The sequence below is a fragment of the Molothrus aeneus genome, chromosome 10 (assembly GCF_037042795.1).
Source record: "Molothrus aeneus isolate 106 chromosome 10, BPBGC_Maene_1.0, whole genome shotgun sequence".
Lineage (NCBI taxonomy): Eukaryota > Metazoa > Chordata > Aves > Passeriformes > Icteridae > Molothrus > Molothrus aeneus.
This window is the reverse complement of record NC_089655.1, coordinates 912580-939240: the sequence shown is the minus strand read 5'-3', so window position 1 is coordinate 939240 and position 26661 is coordinate 912580. Positions and strand designations below refer to the sequence as shown.

Genomic DNA, 26661 nt, shown 5'->3' with positions numbered 1-26661 from the left:
TCAGTACCACATCCTTGCAGGTGCTGAATCCAGTACAAGGTGAGGTTTGACAGCAGCAGACTCCCAGAACAGCTACATCAGAATCCTTCTAGCCTGGGAGTGATCAGCACCATTCTGAAGAACAGCTTTTCCCTTTATAGCATCCCAGATTTCAGCAACCCGCTGGTTGAGGATTATGAATTTTCATCAGCTGCAGTGCTCTGCAAAAAACACTCCCAAACCTATCTACCTGTAACATGAAAGCAATCCCAGGATAACTGACCAACAATTAGCTTGAGGAAAAACACACTGAAAAAAAAAATCTGTCCATGGCATCCCTTGTGCTCAGCTACAATTTTAGAAGCTCAACTACTTAAAACTACCTGTAGCAATAATCCTGACAACGAAACACTATTCCTGCAGACTGATGCAGTCACGTTGCACCTTCCTCTTCCACATGTGTTGCTTTTTTCCAGAAGGTTATCAGGTAAGGTATTGTTATTTTTGGAGACCTACAATAAATGAAAATAGCCAGTTAGTTCAAGCAGCTTAGTTGTTCCCCCAGAGCTTTACAACCACCCACACACTAAAGAAATAGGATAATTACCCACACTTCACACCTACTCAGCTCCTTTCCTTCTGGGGAACACTCAAGACACTGATTTCTAACAGCTTTCTGCTCAGGGCTGTCACCTCTCCAATCAAACAGCACGGCTTTGGTATGAAGCAAATGCTCAAGTATTGTCAAATTTTACATCTGTTCCATTTCCTTTGTTTTAAGCTATAAAATAAAACCTCTCAAACCCCAGAAATGTCTCAAAAGGGAACAAGGCAGGGTTGAACATCTTTACCACACTCTCAGACAGGACAACTTAGGGCAGCTTAATTCCCCACTGGGGAGCCTTGGCCACTGTGTTCTGTTAGGCATCAGAAAACCTTACTGAGCAAAGGCACTCATCCCATTTCAACATTTTGCTTTGCTTCCATCAATCACCAGATTCCAGCAGCTTGAAGAGTTTAAATGCACCATACTGTTCTCCAGCACAGAATGTTTTCTGGCAGGATGTCACCAAAAACAGTAGGAAGGAAACCACAATAAGCAACACAAGTCAATCTTTATTGAAAACTGAAGTATTAATACATAACAATTCTTGTTACAATAAACGTGCTTTTAAGAATTTAAACTTGAGCTCATCTACTCATTGAATTGCATAAAAAATAAAAAAAAAGTATGAATTTTCACAATTGAACTGGCTCAGAATGGAATCTCCACTCTTTGTGTTGATGCAATAGTTCAATGCAGGAGTGAGTGATGCCTTAAAACTTATTCTGGAAGACAACATTGACCTAAACTTAAAAAAAAAGTACCAATACAACTGTTCCTAAGACAGTTTTAAAAAAAGTCATAAAAAGGAAACCTGTGTCTATTTCATAACAAACATGGAGAACTATTACTGGGGCCTCTTGTACTTCCATTGCATGCACTCACTTTTTTAGATCTTAGGACAGGAGGGCAGCCAATAATAGCATTACAATTAAAAAAACCCACTAACAAATCCCTTCTACTTAAAACAAGTCTGTACAGCAGCCAGCTAAAAAAGCTTTCCCAGTTTGCCTGCTAAGTGCCCAAAAGTCACAATCAGTTTAGAAAAGTCATGTTCATTTTCTTGATGTTGAAACTTCAGGGCCCATGAATTGTCCAGATGTAAAAGTCACAAATGGACCCTTACTAGGAGTGAAATTCAGATGTTTCAGTGTTATATGCAACCTGCACAAGAAAAGGTTTCTTGTCCCCACTGTTCCTCTTCCCTCCCTGGTGCCTACAGGACACCTTGCTGCCCTCAGCACCCTGGGCAGAGGCTGCAGAGTGCCCAGAGTCCTCCCAGCAGACGGGAACCAGCTCAGCTCTGGGCCAGCCCTGCACAAACTGCCCACCCTGCTCCTGCCAGGAGCTGGGGCATTTCACCTCCTCGTGTGAGGGGCTCTGCAGGAAGCCTCGAGCTGACACAACACAGGATTAGAAACTGACACTTCTGAATGAGAACAAGGTGAGTGAGCTGAAATGGCCGCGTCTTTTACAGCCTTCCCAAAGGCTGCCTCCCAGGGCTGAGGAAGCTGGACTGACACAAGCTGGGGCTGTATCCTAAGGAGCACTGCACAAACACAGCCCAGGGCAGCCATGGAGCAGGCACAGCCACAGGCTCTGTGCCACGCCTCCAGCTCCAGCTGGAGCATCACTATTGCTCACCTTCCTAGGATGGGAGGTTTCACACACACAGGAGTGTGGTAACACACAGTTCCCACCCCTGGTTTGACCCTAGAGTTAGGTGGTGGTGTCAGACTGATGTGCTGACCTATTTGAGCAAACCCACGTGAGCAGTGTGGAGCACTGTGCTGAGTGAAGCACTGGGGAGTGGTTCCAAGTCAATGCTCTTGCCTTGCTGGCCAAGGAGCAGTGAAGGCAGGACCCTCCAGGAGAGCAGCCCATGCTGAGTACCCTGGAGCACAGCTCTGAACCATCAGCTCTCCTGACAACACCCAGACACTGTGGTACTGGTGGGTGCTGGTTTGCCTGTTGTTTGGTTAGCTTTATCAGTGGATGGAGCGATACAAGGAAGAACTTCAATGAAAATAAAGGACTTTTTCACCTACAGCTGCATCTAAGCATTTAACTTGCATAGTACACTCAAAATGAAGCTTTCTTGAGCAGCAGTCCTGCATGTCTCCTAGAAACTCCAAACAGGAGAGGGTTACAACAAGCATAAGCAACATCTAGCAGTAGGTTGTCTCTTTTCCTTCCTGGTGTTCAGTACCACCACCACACTGACTAGGGCTATGTGGTTTTGGTGCCAATTAGCCATTTTTCTTTCGCTGCTGCTACATTTAAAAGACATTTTCATCAGCTGTTACTGACATAGGGAATACCTTGGTTTTTAAAAAATACTTTTATCTAGACGCAACACTTGAAATTTGAATTAAAAAAAAAAATTCTTGGACTTCTCTTTGTTATTGCTGCAACAGTTATTTTCAGTTCCAGGTTTATAGTAGTACTTTTTTTTTTAATCATATAAAGCTGCCATAAAAGTTTTCTTTTTTAAAGAGAAGCTTGATCTGAAATGTCTTTACTGCACTAGCTCTTTTAAGTTGCTGAGGAGCTTTAGTGCAAACACATACTGCGTTTTCATTTATAAAGGAATTCTAAATAGGGAATGTTATATAAAAAGCAGGAGAGAATGTTTCGTAAGACCCTCGCTGTGTAAACGCCTATTTAATGATGTACAGTTTCCCCCACTGCAGTTTTATATCCATGCTTTCTACTATTTGCAACAAAATACCATTGAGATAGTTATATATACACATATTCCCCCATCCCCCTGCACTGTGCTTTTGGTTACTTTTCAGAAGAACTCCTGGAGACGAGCTCCAGCCTCCCAGTAGGATCAGAATCGCTCAGGACTGGAAGGTGCAGTACCTTTGGAAAAGGTACACTTTCTCCCTCCTGGATGAATCCCATCATGCAACTTAGAAAAAAAAGTGCTCAAGTAAGTGAGACTGCCTAAGTGTTATGGAATACTACACGGAGCCCAATTCCAAGATGACATTGAGGAATCTGAAGTTAGAGCAAATATACAGGAAGTTATATTCATTCCTTGACTACTTCTCTATTGCAGCATTCACGGAAGGTCTCTCCTATGACTTTAGTTCATGAGGATGAGACAGGAGACAGCAAAACTTCCAGCCTGGCCCTCACAGCTCCTCCTCAACACAGCACTGCTCCAGCCCTCAGCTCCTGGTCAGGACCACGCTCAGGACGAGCGCCCCGCGTTGGTGCTCACTGTGCTCTGCCACACCTGACTGATCACAGCTGCAAATCTAACACACACATGGAATTGTTACACACACTGAACAAAGCAGTACACATTCAACTAAGTTTGTCTTGGATCATTTTCTGCTCCATATAAAAACATATGGAAATCCCTAAGCTGCAATAAGTGCTCATGAGTAAGGTTGAAAGTACTTATTCCAACAACATAGTTACGTTCAAGGCATTAGAAATAAGGGGGCCATCCACTGACAGTGATTCATGCAAAATAAACCTAAACTTTATTTAAAAAAAAAAAAAGGGTACAAAATACAGAGAGTGCTTACTGAAAAAAATAAAGTTACTGAAGGCTCTAACCACCAATGGGGTACGAAGGTACACAAGCCTCTCACCAGGGCAGAGTACTGGGATGGCAGCACTAAATCAGCATTGATGCTACCCCAAATCAGCTGCCAAACCTGTACAGGAGCAGAACACCCCAAACAAAGCATAACTAAGATACACAACTTCAAAAAATTTAATTCTGAATGGAAGTTAACCTACGAGAACAAGACAGCCTGATATACCTCTGTGTAAATGCTTAAAAGGGAACAACATTTTATATCCATTTACTGCATAATTTATTGCAGGCAGAATGTATAAAAAAAAAATTGCATCTTTCTGGAATTGTAAATCAAGCAGGTTTAAGAAGAACCTCGGTTTTAATGTGCAATATTCAAATTTAAAAATTTAAAATCTCTCCCATAACAATTTTGGTATACAAATGGGTTCCAAGGCTAGCCCTTTATCCCCACAGCATTTGCTTTGAGGTACTTTAAAAATTGAAGTTGCAAGAAAGAATATCACAAATGACTCATTGCAATGAAATGCTAATCTGCAGTCGAGTCTTATTTTACGTGCTTCCAAGTGCAATTTAGGAAGTTAAAAAAAAGAAAATACTAAGAAAACACATCAAAAGGCTGTAACCAACAAATGGCTCCTACTTCAATTACAAATATTTTCATGAAAAAAAAACCAAAATGAAACTGCTATTTAAACCCTCTATATTCTGGCAGCCCTACTACAGAGTATCCATAGTCCATACTGCAAGTAGATAATAAGGAAATTGTGTTAAAATGATTTGTTCCCCTTTAACATACTCATCAGGCACACAAGCTTTCCTCAGAATAACATGCAGCTGAACTCTGTTGCAGAAAGCCCTTGCACCTCTTAAGTTTCTGGAAAGCAAGCTGGATCAACTGCACATATGTTTTCAACTGACTACAACATTCTTTAGGAAAAACAGCACGAATTTGCTCAACTGAGAACTAAAAGGAAGAGTTTTTCTATCAGTCTGTGTGGCAGTCTCACTTTGACACATCTTGCATTATCTGAAAGATAGTACTGGATAGAAATCTCCCCAGGACATGCTATTCATTCTGCAGGTGATGCCACCTCCTACTATTCCTAAGAGCCAGTTTTGCCTCAAGGAAGTTTGCCTTATTTACTGGCACACACAGCATTACCTCTGTCATTTAATTCTGATCCTTAAGAGCATCTGTATAACACTGATTCCATACAATGAAAATGAAAAGGTATGAAGTAAACTAATGGTGTGCGGGATGTCTACAGCTTGTCTGACTCATTTTCCAGTCACTCCAATTTATTAGCTGAATTTGAAAAGAACACATCACTTAAACAAAAATATGCCCCTTTGAAACTGGCAACTCCATCAACCTGAAACAGGCTGAAGCACTCATCTAATGTATGTTATGGCATTCTAGAAAGAAACTCACTTTCATGATTCTACCTTGTCAGACCCTGCATACATTACAACAGTGCATTAGTGATACAAGTTGTAAAATACTTCTCGGCTCCTTTGGATTTGCATATGATGGTTTTTGCATCAGTCACTGCAGGTAGATTGAGCAAGCTTTGTTTTTGTGTTTTAACATGCATTCAACTAGATATGGATCAGAATAAATTTATACTCCCTTTTTATCATTATAATTAGCTAAAAAATTGCAAGACAGTCCACAAAACAGGATTTGCTTTAAGACTAACTGCTGGAGTTCCAAGATGTAAGATATGCAGCACTGGAAAATCTTCAGTGATCAGGAATTAGTAGTGTTTAGCCAAGTGTTGAAAGCATTCAGAAGGAAAGTCCTGGTTGGAGGCATGAGGGCTTCAGCACCAACTTTTAAACCTCAATTGCTTGATTGCATATCTCCCATCTTTAAACCTACATTAAGAGGGGGAAAAGAGTGGGAAATACTCTCAATTAGGTGAAATACCATTTGAGTGTGGCAGAACACACTAACATTGCATGCACCACATACACCAATAAATGCCAAGTTTAAATAATGTTGCCCTAGCAGTTATCCTGCCTCATTTTGAGGTAAGAACACACTACATGGACTTGCTCTGGTCATGTCCAGTCCAGCTTTCTGTCAGCACCACCATTGTTTTTAAGGTAGAAGATGGAATATTAAGAAGGTATTTTGTGCTACATTTAATTACCAGCAGTCATGAGTTTATTAGCAGCATAAGTTTCACTTCTTGTATTTGTGTGGTGTGAGACTCTTGGCTGAAATACTTCATGAGAAGCATTTTAGATCTGCAGACAGCTGTGTACCATCACAGCAAAATGAGGAATGGCTGCTACATTACTAACTTAAAGGGAATGGTCACCTGCAATATCAGAACTCTGCACTTCTAACTGCTGAAACAGAAATCCAGAAAAAGTTAAAACAAAGCTCACTTTTGTCAAAAACTAAATGGACTAAAAGTGAAAATTTCAAGTTCAGTTGGTCTGACAAGTCACTAATTCAAATGAAGCTGTTTTCAACTTATGCTAAGAATAACCAAACGAACTAGAAATTAAGTGGGTATCACAAAAACATGAGTCCTTTTGTCAGTTTGACACAGATTACACCGCCCAGATCTATCCCACTTTATAGCAGATTTCAAAATGAAGCTCCTTTTCTAGAAGCCCACAATCTAAATTTTGGTTCACACTAAAAATGCTTCTTCCATGCTGACTGCAAGAAGTATGAACTGATACCTACCTGAAACACATGAAACACAGTGAATATATGAAATCATCTCAAGGTTATCTCAAATCATCTCAAGATTTCAGCAGCTTGTGACAAATATTCACCCTCTGAGCAAGGCAAAACACCTTGCCTACATATTTAGCCAATCACAGGTAATTTGACTACAGAGTCAAATACATTCAATTTAGGAATCACAGTACTGCTGAACTGAACAATTACCAATGATTCCAACTTACTGAATATATTTAATTCCAGATGTATTTTAATAAGGCCAACTTAAGGCTCATTCTTTCACATTTGACAATCACACATCATGAAAATGATTCATGACTTGTGAAGAGACAGACCACTCAAGAAACCCCAGCAGGATTTTTGAGTATTCCTGCTCAATTAGAATACTGCAGAAGCACCCCCCATTGCAAAATGTCCCCCAGAGAACCTGAAATGCTGTTGTTTGTAAGAAAGATTAACTGCTTTTAATGCAACTTACACTGACTGCCAGGATGATCACCACTGTGGGGGCACATAACTATAGGTTGGTGTTCCTGGAGCCCGATACGTGGGCATAGTGACTGGATGAGGGGCTACTGGAGTTGGGGAATGAGTTGTCAACAAAGTACCTGGAATGAAGAGAACAGTTTTTAAGTAAGCAAAAATTCTACAAGATAGGAAAAAAAAAAAAAAAAGAGAAAAAAAAAGAAGAGGGGAGAAAAATGGAAGTAATTTTAAAGACAATTACAACTTACTCATCTTCAAAATTACCAGAATTGCTTTGCATTCCAGTCCCAATCTTCTTCAAACCTTTATGTCAGGGGGCCATTGTAGCCCAGTGGATGTTTAGGCCCATGCATACAAAGATATTCAATACTCAAAAATAGCTCTAGCAGAAACCCTGCAACATAAGCAACTCTTCCCACAGCAGGCTTTATATGCCATTAAGAATATTTGATGGTAGAGATAACTTGACTATAAATCAGAATAAATTAGCTCTTGTTTGCATTATTACAGATAGGCTTCTTCCCCACTAATAAAGAAAGCTCTGTTAGTGACACCTAACTCCTCTAGTTTTGAAGTTTTTCAAATTAAATTATAACTTTGACAGGATAGAAACCAGAATCTCAAAACAAACTTATGGCTTCTGTTTATTAGATTTTTAAATTAGCATCCCTTGAGTGAATGTGGAGTTTTCTTTGTGAATTACCCAGGGAGTAACAAAGCATGACATCCCCTCAGCAAACACGCAGAGATGACACTGAATTTTTGATTAAACACCATTCTCTCCAAAACACTACCACCAAATACTGTGGCAATAGGAAGGTGACATCCCCAACCATTTCCCATGACACAGAGGACCTGCAGGTAGTACAAACACACAAAGTGTTGTATCTCAAGACAAGGAAGGTCTGTGATATGAGGGGTGAGCCCAGCACAAGGCATTTTCCTGAGCTCTAAGAGGCTGCCTCTTTCAAGTGGCACAGAGAAATGCAGTGGGAAGAGAAAGTCCCACTCTTGACACTGATATAAGGAGAAACAAAGGGTGCAAGAGTAAGTGATATTCCACATAGACATGAAGAAAAACTGCTGTCCCATAATACTAACTCTGGAAAAAGGATATGGTACCTCCATCCTTAGAGGTGATAGGAACTGCTGAACAAGAACAAACCCTGACTTAGCTGGACTCACTCAGAAGTGCACTGCTGAGGGCACACCTGGAGTGCTGTGTCCAGCTCTGGCCCTTCACTTTGGGAAGGACCTTGGGACACTGAGCACATCCAGAGGGGACAAGGAGGCTGGAGAGGGGCTGGGAACACAAACCCTGAGAGGAACCCCTGAGGGAGCCGGGGGTGCTCAGCCTGGAGAAAAGGAGACTCAGGGCTGCCCCCATCACTCTCTGCAGCTCCTGAAAGGTGCCTGTGCTCAGCTGGGGCTGGGCTCTTTCTCCAGCAGCACTGACACAACCAGAGCACACAGCCTCAAGCTGTGCCAAGGGAAATTTAGGTTGGATATCAGGAAAAATTTTCACTGAAAGAGTGATAAAGTTCTGGGATGGCTGCCCAGGGAGGTGGTGGAGTCACCATCCCTGGGTGTGTTTAACAAAGCCTGGATGTGGCACTGGGTGCCAGGGGTGAGTTGAGCTGTTGGGGCTGGGTTGGACTCGATGATCTTGGAGGTCTCTTCCAACCTGGTCATTCTGTGAATCTGTGAAGACACACGACCTGCACGAGTCCTTCTGAACTGACATTTGCACCATTTTGTCAAGTGCACCTGTGGCATCACATTTTGCAATGTAGCTGTGCTCCTCCCAGGCTCAAAGGAGAGTTGCACTGAGAAGAAGGCCTGGTGTGAGTGCACCCACCTGCTGACATTGCCATGGTGGTCCCAGCCACCATGCCCATGGTGACCCCGTTCCCTCGGGGCGGCGGGATCGGAGCAGGGTACATGGTTGCTGGCATTCCATTGGGCTGCACGACTGTGGTGTGGTGGATTACGTGGGGTGGTGCTGCATACAAAGGCTGTGTGTAGTAAGTGCCTTGCTGTTGGGGAAAAAAACAGTACAAGAAGTAATTACAGTGTATCTGTAGATAAATGATAGCTTCTTTCACAAATGTATCATAAAATAAAAGTATTACTCTAAATGCAACGAATTTACAGAGCAGAAGCTGAAACATTTATTGTAACTATTAAAATAGTTTCATTTGCAATTTAACATTTCATCCCTTTTTAAGGCATTTAGCATAACATGTGAAGTAGGGACCTTAGTAGCTCAACCATAAGGGCTCATTCATTCCCTTCCTTTTGATCCCTTTCATATATTAATCCATAACAGAACTTTTCATTAATTCACAACTTTTTATTCAGTTGCTTTTAGTAAAAGAATCCAATGTTTTTGGCAAATCCAAGTACACAAACCAGACTGAGTAAAACATATTACATGCTTATTAATCCTCTTCAGCTAGTCTTTACATGCCAGGTGAGTTTCCACTACACAAAGAAGGCCAACTTTTCCCTAAAATATCATATTTACTGAAGTGTCTTAATTCTATCCTTTGTAATAGTTTTCAACAGCTTCCCTAGCATGAGACTTGGTAAATCTGTGAAATTACAACAGAAACTTTGTAACAAAAATTATGATAATTTTTACAAACAAAAAAACCAGGACACTGGTAGTTATAGGATCCAGCAGGTTCTGATTAACTGCTGAATTTAGTGTCTCTTCAAAAAGTGAGCACATTACCAGTAAGTGCTGAGTAACTGTCAGGCAAGAGAGGATGTAAAACTGCACACACACTAAATCACTGTACTAAGAATTCTTACAGCAGGCAGCTAAACATTCTCCCAATGCACAAAGAAATGAATGAGATGCAAAGTTCAGAGTTCCCAGAGAGATGCCAGGGACACAGAGGTGCCCCCAGAGGCACTGTGTGGCTCTGCCCACGTACCTGTGCATACGGGTTCTGCTGGGGGTAGGCACTTCGGACTGGGTACACAGCAGTCTGGTAGGGGTTGGGTGAGGATGAGTAGGGCGGCACTGCCCCACTGGTGGGTGAACAGGACACCTTGTACGGGGTGCCTGGCGTGTAACCTGCAACAGAGGAAACCTGCAGTCACACTCTGAGCATGCTGCTTCCCAGAAGCAGCTGCAACCATTTTCATACTCCCCAGCTCCATAAGCTTCATGGGTCTCAGAGCCTCTGCTGGCCACAGTGACTCTGAGATACGTACAAGCTTCTTTTCCCAGCCTGGCAGTCTAAGGAGGAGTCAGGATTCCTTGTTCTCATTCTCAAGGTTGTTTATTGTTTCTTATCTAGAACATTCTTTCTCTGACCTGCTGAGATCTGTCTGGCAGGTCAGACAGAGGCACACTGCTCACCTCAGAGGTGGTGCTATCTTTTTATACTAAAAACTACATTATTTACCATAACTTCCCAATACCTATCACCTATGTTAGACAGTGAGCTTCTACTCTAAACAATCTAAAAGTGCCACCATCACAGCAGAAGATGGAGGCCAAGAAGAAGAAGGAGGAAGACTGAACATGCCCAGATTCCTCTATCTTGCCTCCTGAACTCCCATTCTAAAAACCTCAAAAAATCTATTTTTCACCCTGTGATAAATACACTATCATTCTACTTAAACTTTCGTGGCTTAAATCCTCATATAAGGTTGGTAATTTTTTCCATGGGTCAAGATCAAAGGCAGAGGGGTCTTGGGCTTTGTGCCAAGGTCTCTGAGCCCCCTGACAGGGTCTCGAGTCCTCCAGGGCAGTCGGAGGAATTTCTTGAAGGATTTCTTGAAGTACTCACATGGGAGTACTTCATTGTAGCTGTTGGTTTGAGGGATCCCTGGGGAGTCCCTGGGGGCCCCTAAGCTGGATGTTCACTGGTAGCAGCAGGCAGGCAAGGAGACTCCACATGGCTTTTGAGGGTGCTGATTAATGAGGGTTTATTGGGGGTCCCACCCCCAGGAGCAGCAGGGCTTCTGAGGGGGAGAGAGGGAGAGCTTAGGGGGAAAAGGGCCAAGAGAGAATCTGTGGTGTCCCCCCACAGCCTAACAGGGAGATTCAAAGTGGGTGCAGAATAAGCCTTGGACCAATGGAATTACAGATCCATGGTACTGCAGGGGAGGATCACAGGCTTGGAATAAACTGTACATTTTCAGGGGGTGAGACACAGCATGCCATTTAACAAAAATGTAACACCACACTTCCATTTAGTCCCAATATCCAAGCACAAGGTCTATCATTTGCCTAATACTGGCCACAGACTGGAAACAGTATTTGGCTGTGTCAACTAAGCATGAAAAGGTAACTGTGTACTTGCACCACTTATTTTTCAAGTCTGTGGATACAGGGCAAAAAGCACATTTTCATAATAACACATTAAATACCAGGATGTGGCATATTAGGGAGCACCCCTGCATAGGGGGACTTAGCACATGTGCCAGTCAATTCTCCACACAGCCCCAAATCATACTGGCAAAACACAGCAGCAGTCAACAAACCTGCTGTAGGGGATGATACAGCACAAGAGTAAGAATTTCAAAAGCCAAAATCATCTAAAAACCTCATGATGGATTTTCAGAGAACAGAGACAGAATCTGCAACCTCTACTTCAACTTACCTTTATTTCTGTTTGTTTTCTGGCATTTTCTGAACTGGCTAAAATAAACATGAAATGCTGTACCTTTAAAACACAAACACTGCAAAGTTCAGTGCAGCTGCAAATTCAACCTGGAAGGCACTAAGATCCTTAAATCTTCTTTTTGAGTATTATATATGTAGACATATCCTTAAACATCACTTAAGAATTGCTTTTATACTACAGTAAGACTTCAGATGCCCTCAGAATGTGGTTGGCATTCCTATTACAAGGCCCCCAAAATCAGCCTGCCTTTGTAAATGTTTGGAACTGTGGAATTTTTAGAGGGATAACTGGCAACTGCTGGTTCATACTGCCCAAAGACAGCTTTTCCTTAATTCTCCAGCCCTCATCAGACAAGGTCTCAGGGTCAGAAAAAGGGCTTGAAGAGGTATGGAGGAGACTGTGATATACTGATACATATCTATCTATACATAATGTTTATACATATATTTTCTATAATATGTATAATGTTTCTGCATGCTACACTCCCAAGATTATTCCATGGCCAGTGGGAATATGAACACCTCAGCAGCAGCATCCAACAGCTTTAACATTCAGGCATGTTAACACAACAGGCATGATCGAGTCTGGAGAAAGCATCAAGGCCCTTCCTGTGCTGCTGTGAAAAGATCTTGGATTTCATGCAGGTCTCTACCACAGTGGGAGACACAACATCCACAGGTACAATTTGTAATTAGTTGGAATTGAATAAATTAGTACCAAGGCAGTGCAAGAAAGAACAGACACTTGGTAATTATAGAAAAAAAAAAAAGAGTATCAGAGTAGAGATCAGGTTGATTTTAAAAACTGCCTGGATTGGGCTGACTTCAATATAGAGAACAGATCTGAAGTTGTACAGCAGAGAGAATTTGTGGCATTTGTGCTGTCAAAAATCAGCCTGTGCAAACAGCATGATGACACGTGACCTTCATTCTTCTTGAAGAAGTCTGGGCTTCTTTGCAATTTCATGACACCCTTCAAACTAAAAGTTGCTTAGCTAACAAAGAAATAGGTTGACTGTTTCTTTGTAATAGAATTTTTACCTTTAAAAAAGCTCTACCACAGCACTTACTCTGAACTCCTGCTTTTAGAGATCCTAAGTATTTCACAGATCCAGCATGCTGAGGAAGTAACTTCTATTAGTATGGAGAGCTATTTGTGGTGAAAACCTCAGCTACAAAATGCTGAATGTGAAGAATCACTGCAACCATGTCCTCAGTGAAGCCCACTTTCATTCTAAAAACCCACTGATGCAGCTGCACAGGCAATTTCCCTTTCATTCTTGCAAAGGGGTAAATCTGCACAAGAGGTATTCTGCCATTGCATCCATTTTTTCTTCTCCATAATATGGAACAAAGACCTTAACAGTAAATGACAGGAGAAGTCAAAACCACAGTAATTTAAGACAGTTACCTGTAAAAAAGCACCCTTTTGTAACAGCAGTGGCACAGCACATTCAAATACTGCTGTGTAGTATGAATTTACAAAAGCTTTGATTCTACAAACAAGCTGTTACATCAGAAAGGTTAAAAAAAGATATAAAAACATCCCAGCTGTTAGGACAAAGTACTCTAAGTTGTTATCTGCCTGAATTAGAGGTCTGTACATTTTGAACTTTTGTTCACAGATTGAAGAGCAGCTAAAAATGAAAGCTATTCTTAGCTCTGAAATAAAAGTGTACTTCCTATTCAACAGCAATAAAGACTCACAGTACTAGTTTTTAAAAAATTAATGATATTCAATGGCAGAATATGATTTTTATGCATCTTTATTTATTTCTTTTTCTTAGAAGTGAAAAGGTTCTTTCTTTGACTTTGGTATATAGCATGAGATATATTCCAAGATTAATCAATGCAAACTAATATTACAACATGACTAAGTCTAACAGGTCTAGAATCTTTGCCAGAATTCCCATGGTTTGTTCAATTGATTCCATGCAGCTTTTCCTCAGCTTCCTGCAGCAGGATTTACCAACTGCAGCCTGTACTAGGACTGGAGCTACCTTCAGTTACCTGCTCCGAGCATCAAAGCCTGCAGCTCCTGCTCAGCACAGCTGCAGGATACACGCAGGGCAGCACAGAAGGCAGTGAAACTGAGGCCTGACAGAAATAATCCAAATAATCAAAACCCACGTGGGGCTCTGCCACCTGAGCAAAGGGATCCCCCCGATGGGAACTGCTCTCCCTTGAACATGGCTCTCAGGGTGAGCTCTGGAGCAATCCAGTGCAGATGCAAGCTGGCATCACCAGATATGATACTGGCACAGTGGCAATACCCAGCCATGGGACTGGATTTTTTTAGTTTCTGCTATCTCTAACATTAATCTGCCTCCTTACTTTAAATTCAAGGCCAAAGACAAGACAAAGTGCAAGCCTGCACTCATTCTGCCTCTAAGCAGCAAACTGAACAGTGACAGAGGTTGTACCAACAGAATCCCACACAGTTCCAAGGAAAGCTACACACTTTTAACAGGTTCTGCAGGGAAACATTTTACATGAGTCTTTTGTCTCACTAATTGCTGCCATACCATGAAGAGTCTCCTGGTAGTTAATGAAGTCCAACCATTACAAACTGAACTTCAATACCAAGCAAGCTCCCACAGCATAAGATTCCCAATTTCAAGCAGAATCCTTTCCTACTGCCAGAAATTACACAAGGGCATTCAGGGACAGATTTGGTTTTGTGCCACATGTAGCTCTGGAAAACTGGCATGATACATGGAAGTGGAAGAGTTCTGAGGATGCCCAGCTCTACATTAACAAAGCAATGTAAGGAATTCCTTCCTATACAAAATAACCATAGGGAGAACACTGTTGTCTCAGCATGTTCCTGCTTTAAGTGGAAATGAAACACTACCAGCTTCTGTTTTGTTTTGAGGACTAGCACATTAAAATCATGTTTTACTAGTGAAAGCAGAACTACACAAAAAAAACTTTGGTGAGTGCTTTGTTCTTGTTTGTTTTCCCACTCCCCTTTTGCTAGGCTCATCCCATTCCCTTCCTTAAATGACACCCATGAAAGTGCAGTAACCTGAGTCCTTGCCCTGCATCCACAACGGTGAATTTATCCAGCAACCATCAGCTTGTGCAAGACAATCCTAAGGGCAGAGAGAAGCCAGCAAGCTGAACTTGGAAAGATACAGTTTAAGAAAGGGATAAAATAGAAAAGTCTTGAGGATAATAGACAGAAGAAAAAACAGGAATCTGGAAATGACCAGAAGGATGCAAAGCAAGCAGAGCCATGAAAGAAGCAGCAAAGAGAAATGCAATGCAAACCTCAAGAATCATCTGGAAATACAGAAAAAAACAGCTAAAACCTCAGGTGTTCCCTTCTTGAAAGGTGCATGCAGTATGACTTAAGATTATAATATTTTTAATTTATCAGATGATTCCTCATGAGTCATGTTCAAGGCAATATAAAACTTATCCCACAGTAGAAGTGTTGTTGTGAGCTTTTCCTCATTCTTGCCTCCCACCCCTTGCAAAGGCCAGTGCCTGCTGTGAGCCCCCAGTCCCACATACCTGTTTGGAAGGTAGGATTTGCTCCAGGATACATGTTGGGGGAGTAGGCAGGAGCAGCCGCTGCATAGCCCATTGGGAAGCCAGCTGGGAGAAAGAACACACCACAGTTACCTTCTAGGCTGACTTTACTCTCAAAGCTCCACTGCACATGCTTTAACTGAGGCAAGCCAACAGCCTTCAATCACATCTCCTCAAATAAAACATTGCAATCTTCCTCTGCCAAGCCCCCTGAAGATGAATGCTAAGTGAAGAGAGCAGCTATGGTTTCACAAGTCCATTCTCTCTTACAGCCCTCTTCCAGCCATCTCTGTTGGTCAAGTAACTCTTAAGTTAGTTGCAAAACCAAGTTTTGTGTAACTGTCCTGCACTCCTCCTCCTGGTGTGACATACAAACAATGCCTTAAGATTTTCACTTTTGTGTTTTTCATATATTTGTAATCCTGCAATTCTTTACTTTCTAGCTCTAAGCTCCATATAGAGTATTAGCTACTGTCTTCACATTTTGGTCAGAAAAAACAATTCCCCTCCAGGCCTGGCAATAAAGGACACCTCACTGCCTCAGGCCCCAGAGATGGAAACAAAAGTGAGTTGGGGGGAGCAAACTTGAGGCAAATGATTTCATTACCTGAAGCTGGAATTGGAAGATGAACCTCCAATATGCAAATGGACCAAACTTACAAAAGTGTGAAAACCTGTGAGCCATGGTCCATTTTGGGTGTAGCCCCTGGGGGGCTTTGTCTGCCCTGAATACCCTGGGTACCTTAAGGCCCTTCAATAAATGTAACTTTTGATTCCCTTAACAGTCTGCCTTCTGTTTTTAGGTAGCCCCCAAAAAGGCATCACATACAGTACTTATCTGAATGGACTTTTTCACAGAAATAAATCCCTAGAAGTTAGAGTGACTCTGGCTCTCCAGATCAGAGGTATCTCAAGTAGAAAGTACAAAGCAGTAGCAGCCCAAATTGCTTGCTGAATTTGACACATATTTGCTACTACACTGGGTACTAAAGAAGCTCCCCAGGTTCAGACACACACTGTGACAGCAGTAACGAGTGATTCACAGAGGTACTGGCAAAATGACAGTGAAACACTTCTGCACCAGAGAACACTGTGATATACTCCAGTGTAAGGCACAACACAGCACGAGCAAAAGCTTGTTACCTGAAAGACACAAAGCTTGTTCAGATTAAGTGAAATTTCTGAATTAATCATAGCTATTAGTTTTCCCAAGAACCTATTTACATTATTCAAATCTGTAAAGCCAAGTAATGTCTGTATTCAGAAAGATGGAGTTCCTACCACGTTCTGCTCTCTACTTAGAAAGATTTCAGCTCCTTCAGATAAAAGGCAATTAATATTTGCATACCCACTGTCAGACTCAGAGCTCAGTTTTAAACTGCTGTTCAAATGGGAAGGGTTTTTATTTCACTATGAACCCCAGAGTCCTCAGCAATTACTCCCAACAATAAGAATTACTTAGCTCAGGACTATATATGCTAACCCAGTTTTGTAAAGCACTCTGTAAACATATCAAGTGACATACACTTGGCACTACTGTGAGGTGGTCAGCATGGAGAAGACTAAGAAAAGCCTTAGGCTTAAAAATCAAAGTTAAAAATAACATCTCCAAGTCGTAACAATTTTCAGAGTGTAAATAGCTCTTCAGTTTTCAAACTCCCAAGGTGCTGGTGCAAAGCTTTAGTACAACTTAACCTTACTCAAACACACTACACAGTGCAACAGTGTGTGTGGGAAACATTTTCAGTCCTTTCTTTCTTTGTTCACAGCTTTAGGTGCACTGAGGAGCACTGAGCTACACAAGAAACAGGTCATTTGTGGAAAATGTAACTACAACAAGCAGCAGTTTTAGCTTCTACAAGGAACTTCCATCCATATAGAACATTTGAATATTGATTTCTTGCTGCTGTAAAACTATCCAACAGTCTAAAATAGGTGTAGTATAATATAAACAGTTATTAAATATGCAACAGCTTTAGAAACACATTGCCTTTCAGTAATGCATTCCACCTACTGCTGTGTTCCTCACTTTCTATCACCATGCAACCCATGTAAATGCAATGATTTGGAGTGGAGAATCTGCAGCTTTTAATTTAGGAGAAGCAAAGAAGAGGGAGTTAGTCATGCAACATTTAAAAAAAATCCTAAAATGCAATTCTACTTTTCATTTTAGAGAATGTGCTTTGTATTTATCCCACAATCTTAAAGCCTGGACCAGGCACTCAGCAAACTATCTAATGGAGTAACACATCATTGACTAAGCTGAATTTAGGGGTCAAAATTGCATGAACTGACACATCAACTGCTGCAAGGGAGAATTCTAAGTAACCACCTTGTAGCATGACATTTAAGGCACTTCTGCAACAATTCTATTTCAATTCCAGATATTTCAGTTATGCAGAATAGCAACCAAAGTACTTACATAATTAAAAATATAGTCTAGTATATATAATAGTAGAATAAGATATTGGAGATTGTAATGTTGTTTAAACTGCTATTTATGAATTTACAATAGTATTTTGTCCTAAATAAATTAAGATACAACTTAGTTTAGTATAGACAAAAGCCTCAATGCAATATGTAGATACTGATAAGTACAAATCCCAACCTGGCTAATATAAATCTGAGTTTAGAAAATGAACAGAGCTAAAGATATGAAGTTATATTCAAATAATCCATAATAATCTTTATCTAAAACAAAGGAAAGGCTGGAAAAAGCAATCCATTATAAATACAGAAATTACTGCCCCATATATTACATTAATTAGTAAGCCTCTGCTGCTTGCCTTGTTATAAGATTACTACAGCCTTTATAACTCAGAGAGTAAAACCATCCTGCAGGACTTATGGTTACATAGTGTCAGCTTTATAATTTATTACTGCACCATTCCAGTCGCTCAACAGACCTAAAAACATTGAAACACATTTTGTGTTTCCCTTATAAATACTGTAGAAATCAAGGGAGGTACACTAGTTTGAGGAACATGAAAAGCAAAAAAAAAAAAAAAAATTAAAATGCTTTTGAGACAATCAAGCCAATAAGCAGAATTCATTCATGCACCACTGTTTAGAAGGAGGAACAGAGAAAAGTAGAACAGGAAAATGAATTTTAGTGCATTACCCAAAGTGAAAAACAGATTTAGGAATGGTAAATACCACTAGGAAAATATAGTACAGCTACCAAGAATATAAACAGTAGCAGCACAGAATAATTTCTGCCTCCCAACACAGATACCAACTAAATCATAAAACTGCCTCCCTGTAAAAGCTAAAGAAGTTTGACTTCTTATGAAATGCAAAGCTGAGCAGAAAAGACCCTGCAGCCTCTCCCAGGATGGAAACTCCCTTCTGTCAGATAACAGAAAAAAAAGACAGCATCAAGACATGCTGCTTGAAATGTCTCCCAGAGGCACCCAGGCTTCTCTTCAGCCTTCCTGGAAAGTTCTGTCCAAATCTAATTTTACCTCATCCAACTAACTTTTAGACTATAGAGACATCAGAAATGAAGCCTCCTTGCACATACATTAGGAGATGGGGGGTGGGGGGGAACCTAATGAAAAACTGTAAGTCAATGAGAAGCAGATAAAACAATAAATTAAATGTATTTCCGTTTCAAAAACATTTTCTTGGTGCCACCTTTGATGTCATGCTTTGGGCAGTGAGAGAACAGACAGCATGAACAAGAATTAGAGGATAAAAAGGTTAACAGTGCCAGTCAACTGGCAGCAGAAATAGATTGCCTCCTCTTCTTGCAGGGCGTAATTATTAGAACTCCTAAAATAAGCTGCATTGGAAGAGATACTGAAGTTAGAAATATAACAGAAGAAATAACATCACTCTTGAAATGTCACTTTTTAAATTTAAAAGCAACCTCATCTCAATCCCAAGACAGATTTACATGAAGGCATTCATAAGTGACTGTTTCTTCTTGACCATGAGCAAAGAGCAGTGTAACCAAAACTCGGCAGAAAACGGAGCTGCTTACCTGGATAACCAATTCCTTTGGCATTTGCATAGGGAACCCCAGAAGATCCCGGGCTATACACAGGATTCATGATTTCAGTAACTGAATCAGGAAATAAAGAAAGAAAAATAGGATTTACTTCAGTGTAGGCAAAGCTTGAAATTGCAACAATTAACATGAAACTGGAAACAAGTATTGGAAGAAAATGTAACAAACGAAAAAGGAGCAATTCCACCACTTCTCAACTTTAAAACTGTAGCTACAGGCAGGAAAGAATCACTGCAGGAAGAAGTTTCAAAGCATCCTAACCCTCAGTCAGCCAGAGAATGTCTCAGGAATGAAACATTCCCTGTTGTGGAGCACGCTTTCAAAATATTTCCATAGCCCAGAGCTGCCCCGTGGTGTGCAGATCCAAACCCACTGCAGGGGTTCTCCTGTGCTGGACTCCTCTCCTCCTGCCATCTGTCAATCACTCAGCACCTCCCTGCCGTTTACCAATCACTCCGCTCCTCTCTACCATTTATCAATCACTCAGCATCTCTCTGCCATCCACCACCCTTGCTCTCTTCCCAGCTCTTTCCTGAAGCCTCTAGCCAAAGGATGCAAATAAATACTCATGGTCTGTTCTTACTGGCACTTGGAGCCTGGCATTCCAGTCCTTTGCCAGCACTAAATTATCAAACATCCAACTGCTACAGAAGCAAGTGGCAAAAGGCTCTGTGCATTTAGAGACCAGCCCACATCTCTTTGTTTACTTCCTGCCAAGTTCCTCAGAGCCTGTGACAAGCCAACAGTCCTGTCCAGTCATTTCTGAATGATGCATTCACACAAAACCCAGGCTCCTACAGCCAGCATCACCCACAGGAATAAAACCAAATCCCTTTTCAAAAAGAACTCTGTATGCAAACACCAAGGAAAATAAAATTGCATTGAAGATGCTTCTAAGTGCCTCATACAAGAATACTGTTTGCAACCATTATTCCAGTATTTTAGAAAAAAATCCTTCATATTTAAAGCTCAGTATCTTCAATCATCTGACTTTCTGCATATATAGGCAGACATACACAGATCTCCCAGGAGAAGTTTTCATATATATAGATCTATAGGTTTCTATACACAGACCTTCACAGGGGAGGTTTCCATTGGGTATTTGAAAAAGGTTCTGCCCCCACAGGGTGACTGGGCACTGAACAGGATCCCCAGGGCAGTGCCCACAGCACCAGGCCTCACACAGCTCAAGGAATGTTTGGACAATGCTCTCAGGACATGGTGGAATTCTCGGGGTGCTGTGCAGGGCTAGGAGCTGGACTGATTGTCCCTGTGTGTCCCTTCCAACTCAGGACATTCAATAATTCTTCCTGCAAGCACCCAAGACAGAAAGACACTCTATGAAACCAGACTTTCTTATTAACTGCTAATAGCTGACACCTGAACTTCCTCTTCTACATCTTAAGATGCTGTCTTACTTAAACCAACTGGGTGTTAAGCAGTTAAACACAGTTTAGGGAAACTTTGTAAATGAAATTTATGAAACAAGGAAGTTTAATTACACATGCACTACCTTAGTTACAGGATATGTTATGGCAGGAATCCAAGTGGAGTTTATCAGTATAGCTGCACTGATAAACCCAGGGTAAGTGACTCTATAAAGCATAAATAGTTTGCTTTTTAAAGGAGCACTAAAACCAGCTCTGTGCCAAGAGAATTAGCAGCACCTGGTACACAACAGATATAAAATTGCCATTTGTGCAAAATTAGGAATCAGGAAGCGCTGTCAGAAAGTTCATAACCAGGTTTCACAAAACACTCCAAGTCAATATAAGATAATTAGAAGATTCATCAGTTTCATGGGCTTCCTCCTCTCACTTTCCAACAATACTACTTACACAGAATTGCCTTTTTTATTCAGATTCATATGTGATTACACATCAAGAAAACAGAATCCACTGAGCTACAAACCAAACAAGCTGCCATTTACATCACTCAGGATGAATAAAGCTCCCCAGAGCAGCATGTTTTAATCACCTGACCCACACCTAGAGCCATTTGAAACAAATCTCTTTGAAAACGTTCTACAGCAAGCTATACTTCAAGAATAAAAAAGTGCCTAAATATAGTGCTATATATAGTGCTTAAAGTGCTATATTCCACTGAAGCCCTGTGGAGTTTTAGCAGCATTAACTCTGTGCCATAATCAACAGGTGTATTTTGCTGGAGCAGCATTTTCTTTTAGCAAGGCTGCTCTTTTCTCCCTTACTTTCTTCAGTGTATCCTTCTCCCTCAAGTACAACTCTCACTTACTTGTAAACTTTCAATCTGTTCCCTTTATATCTCCCTGCACTTTCTTCTCACGTGCATTTCTGCTCCTCTTTCAATGTTGATTTTGTCTGTAAATTTACAAAATCCTTAGGGGCTCAAGCTTCACTTTGGTTTCAGCATTTCCCAGTTATGGGGTTAAAGCCTTAAGGAGATGGATAAACCTTTCCACTCAAATAACACAGTGCTCTCCCACAGCCTCATATCCCACAAATGTGCTGCTCCTCCTTGCAGTCCCCATAGCAATTAGGAGAAAAGACTCTGGAACCTTCTCACCATTCTGAATGGCACTGAACAAAAAACTGTCAGGTGGAAAACCAGCAAGGGCCTCTTGTGAATATTTAGGCTAAATACACAAAAACATCCCAACTATTAGAAATATCAGTAGACAAGGACTGCAGAGCAACACATGGACATACACTATGGGAGATGGCCTTAAGAGGAGCCACACAAAAATGAAGAGGAGGAGGAAATGGATAGAAAATGTCAGACAACACAGACCTGATCTCAAAGGAAGTACAGACTGACAGAGAGGAACTCCATCTAAGTAAGGGGGGAAAAAAACCCCTATAACACTGGTAGCTTCAAGCTGTTCACTTCCACTGCAAATGAATCTGTGCTTCCAACTCCTCACACACAAATTAATTCAACTTTTGGTGGGACAGGGATGTACTTTCACCACTGACAGACAAGTCAGAGCCACCAGCCTACACAAAGTGCTCAGAGTCTGTAATGCAGACAAAATGTCAGACCACTTCTAATTAAAAATAATTATTTTCAGGTCTGCTCTGAAGGACCCAACATGTGTAAGTATAATTATGTAGTATTACCCAGTGGTTGCAATCATCCCACTCTTACCATAATTTGACTTGGAAGGGCATCTGTTACACTGAGATGTGGAACCTTGCAGTCCACTTCCCTGGAATGCTCCAAGTCCACATCAAACACTAGGGAGGACTGGTATAAAGGGAACCCAAAGAATTTGTGTCTTTCAACTGCTTTGTTGGCATTCCCTCCAAAGCATTCTCATGTTAATGAATATGCAAATCAGTGTCTACAGTGCATCATCTGTATATAAATTGCACAGAGCTAACTGTATATGAATTCCTCTTTCAGCTGAAATGAAGGCAATCATACTTATTAAAGATGCTCTGATTAAAGAGTGCACAAGGATGCTGGGAAGTGCAAACCTTCACCTTTCACTCTTGCTAAAGCCAGGCAATCAAGCTGAGTTCTCATCAGGCCTGTGAGATCTCATCTTGGTGCAGATACCAGGACAACCACCCTCCTCTCAAACCCAGGTTTTGGGAAGCTGAGCACAAAGGCCAAGCGCTGCTAATGCTGAAGCTCTAGCACTCCCAGTTGGATCTGTTCTGCACACAGCTTTTCCTGCTACACCCAGGACAAGCATGCTTCTAGGGAACTCTGCTTTTAAACATCATCTCACAGAGATGAATGTAAGAACCCACAGATCAATGCAAACACTGTGAGACAAACTGCACATCCCTTTGCAACACATGCATTTTGTTACTCCTGATTTTCACATACCAGAATAATAATCTACCAAATGCCATTTAATGCTCTTTTGATGACAATTCCACCACAAGAGTTGGGGAGGAATCACCAAACACCTTGACTAAAGCACACTGCTGTGGCCCAGTAATGCTTTCCTTCTAGGATCTGAAGCAGACTCACACACACCAAGCCACTGCAGTGTTTAACATCGATCCATTCTGGAACACTTTCAAAATGCCATTTGCCATGAAATTGTACAAATGACCCAATTTGCACTTGCTAAGTTACTTACCATCTTAATAACACTCTACATTTTACCCGTTTGACTTCCAGTCAAAGCATAATACAAGTAAAAGACATAAGAGCCTGGTAATGTAAAAGAAGTAATTTCCACTGCTAAGTAACAAAGAAAATAGTTCATGACACTTCACTCTTCAAATAACTGACAATTAAAGTCTGGTTACACTATGTTCTGTTAAACCTTCAGCCACCAAACAGGCCATTGGATGCAAATCCAAGGCCAAAAAGCAGGTACTTTTCTCAGAATTAGTTAAAAAAGGGGGGATCATGCTATAAAGACCAAGACAAGGCACCCCACGCTGTTCTGGTACAGGCAGGGAGCACTCAGTTCCTTCCATTCATCCAAAGACCTCAAAAGCAGTCTCTGAATTTCCCAGGAAGGAGGAGAAGCCTGTTCAGAGCAGAGCAGAGCAGAGGTTTGTGGCAGCCCAGGAGAGCAGGCACTGGAATCAGTGCTCACAGAGCTGCCATGCAATCCCTGCACTGGGACCCCTCACCAGCTGAGCAGATAAGCTGCCTGCCAGGATCCTGGGCTCTGATGGAGGAGGTTTGGATAAAGGATTGCTGGTTTCCATCTATCAGCTTGAGAAAACTGAGACACACCCCCAGATGGCCAAGACCAGCTCCAGTGCAAGGGAGGGAGCAGGACTGGACAGTGACAGCACAGACTGAGGATGCAGAGCCACAGCCAAGAAAAGGACAGTTATCAACTTTGCTCAAAGCTCACACAAAGTAAAATACAAAGCTGGAACTCTCATTCCCATGCAAGCCTTCCTCCCCTGCTTGAGTTACAAGATGCTGTCACAGAGAAAGAATAAGACACCTCCAAGCACTCCATGTTTTGTGTGCATGCCTCTTTTTTCCTAAGCCTAAACCCAGGAATGGAGCAGTTCAGGCTTTGCAATCCTTTCTAGTGAATACAACTCTCACCTGCAAGCCTGATCTACCAAGGGTTTGTTAGGGGTGTTTTCCTATGTAAAATACACCTACATTAACACCAACACTGCTTGTGCTCGGTGTCAGTAAGGACGGAGACAACATGATCAGATGTGAAAGACTCCACAGTTTCATGTGTCATTCACACGAACAAAACCCACACAGAAAACATAACACAAAGATCCTGCTTGTGATCCAACTTCATTTGTACATTGTGGCACTGCTCTAGTCTTCAAATTATCACAGAACATTATCAAAACCTTCCTTTCTTCAAAAAAACCGCTCTAACTTATGGAAACGTTAAACAAACTGCACAATATTTCTCTAAGTCTATAATTTCTGTTGTTGCTATGGCACAAGGGGATAGAAGTTGCCAGCTCCAATCCCTGCATCTCCTGTATAACTTCGAATTTGCAGGTATTCTCATCTCAAACAGGTCCTCAAATCACCAAGTCCTTACTGTAAGAATCATAGAAGACTGTCTATCGCCAAATTTAGGGAAGTTCATCAACTACGAGAAACAGAAAAAAATCAAATTGGAAGAGTACAGCTTCACTACCTGAAAGAATTGTATTTAGAACTTGCATTTAGCCCCAGAGCTCTGCTTCTTCCTAAAATCCTAGAAAGCATTTTTTCATTACATTAATTTTCAATTTATTCCCTATTATTTTCTGAAATAACATGAAAGTGTCACAAACCACAACGGACACAGAATTTCCAAAAGCCTCCCGAGCCCTCCTCCGTTCCAACCTCAGAGTTAAAATGTGTAATTACCACCCCAAACGCGCAGGAAAGGCTGAATTCTACCAGCGTGGAACTTTTATGACACTGACAATTACACATCTTGCAGCAAAATCGCATCAGAGCAGACAGAAAGTCTGCTCGCAGGAGGGAACACGCACACGGAGATTCAAGAACAAATCAAGTTTCACAGACGTGAATGTAAAAACCCACAGATAATGCAAACACCGTAAGACAATTTGCGCATTCCTCTGCAACACATTTATTTTCTTCCTCCTGATTTTCACAGTCGTGCAGAAACACCACCAGAAGAAGATCTGCCCTGAGAGCTGGCTGGCTGCCCTCATGGAACCCTGACTTTTTACCTCTCTCACAGCACTGATTTCACCATTTGTCCGCTGTTCCTACGGCTCCAGACGATGCAGAAAAGCACAGCAAGCCCCGTTAGTACCTCCTCCCTTTCCGCCTCCCCAGAGACCGCCGAGGGCCGAGAGGGATCGGTGCCTGCAGCTCCCGAAGCCGCGGGCACACACGGCCCCCGCACGGCTCCAGCACGGCTCCCGCACGCAGCCGCAGCCCCGGGGCGCAGCCGGCCGGAGCCCTCATGACGCCGCGCTCCGTTTGCACCGAGTTCGCACCCGGGCGATGCCGCCAGCGCCCGGCCCCGCCGTGCCCCGAGTGGGCCGGGGAGGCCGCGGGCCCTGCGCAGGTACCTGTTACGGCCGGAGGCGGCTCCCCTCCGCCGGGCGGGCCGCGGCTGTCCCGGGATGGCGCAGCGGGGCGGGCCCGGCGTGGCCGCCCGCGTCCCCCCCGTTCCCGGGCCCGCACTCACCGTGAGCGGCGGCGCTGCGTGCGGGCGGCGCGGCGGGCGCTGGCTCGGCCGTGCGTGCGGGTGCCCGCGCCTGCGTGCGTGCGTGCGTGCGTAGCGTGCGCGGCCCCGCGGGCACGGGACGGGACGGGAGGGGGCGGCCGCTCCGCGCCGGCCGCACCGCACAACTGCGCACCGACCGCCCTGACGTCACTTCCCCCCGGCGGTCACGGGTGCGGAAGGCCGGGGCACGTGAGGGCGCGGCCCGGCGCCATGGCGGGCGGGGCCAGCGCGGCCCGGCCCCTCAGCGAGCGGGGGAGGGGAGGGATCTGCAGCTCCGGGCCCGCTGTGGGACACAAAGGTACCGCCATGGAAAGTAAATAGGTCAGCGGAGTGGTCTCAGTGCACGTTTCAGTGTCGCTGCGAGCCTCAGTGGTTTGCTGCGTAATTCTAGTAAAGCTCCTGGCAGCACAGCTCGCTGGCTCTTCCCTCAGCCTTGGTTAGATGCATAAAACCAATGGCCTGGGGCACAGCAGCTTGAAGAAAGTGCTTGTGTGGCACACG

The 26661-nt window shown here is 42.6% G+C and overlaps 1 protein-coding gene across 2 annotated transcripts; it reads right to left on the bottom strand.

Moving 5' to 3' along the window:
- Window positions 1–1075: 1075 nt before the first annotated feature.
- FAM168B (family with sequence similarity 168 member B) lies at window positions 1076–26182 on the bottom strand. Of its 2 annotated transcripts, none has more exons than XM_066557006.1 (7): window positions 26122–26182; window positions 19503–19583; window positions 15500–15583; window positions 10278–10420; window positions 9194–9371; window positions 7328–7457; window positions 1076–6023 (listed from the first exon to the last, which is right to left on the bottom strand). In XM_066557006.1, exons 2-6 carry the CDS (start codon window positions 19570–19572, stop codon window positions 7345–7347), a joined length of 588 nt encoding a protein of 195 aa, XP_066413103.1. In that variant the 5' UTR covers window positions 19573–19583; window positions 26122–26182; the 3' UTR covers window positions 1076–6023; window positions 7328–7344. The 2 variants fall into 2 exon arrangements, with proteins under 2 accessions (XP_066413103.1, XP_066413104.1); XM_066557007.1 differs by lacking the exon at window positions 26122–26182 and adding an exon at window positions 26003–26084.
- Window positions 26183–26661: the final 479 nt, after the last annotated feature.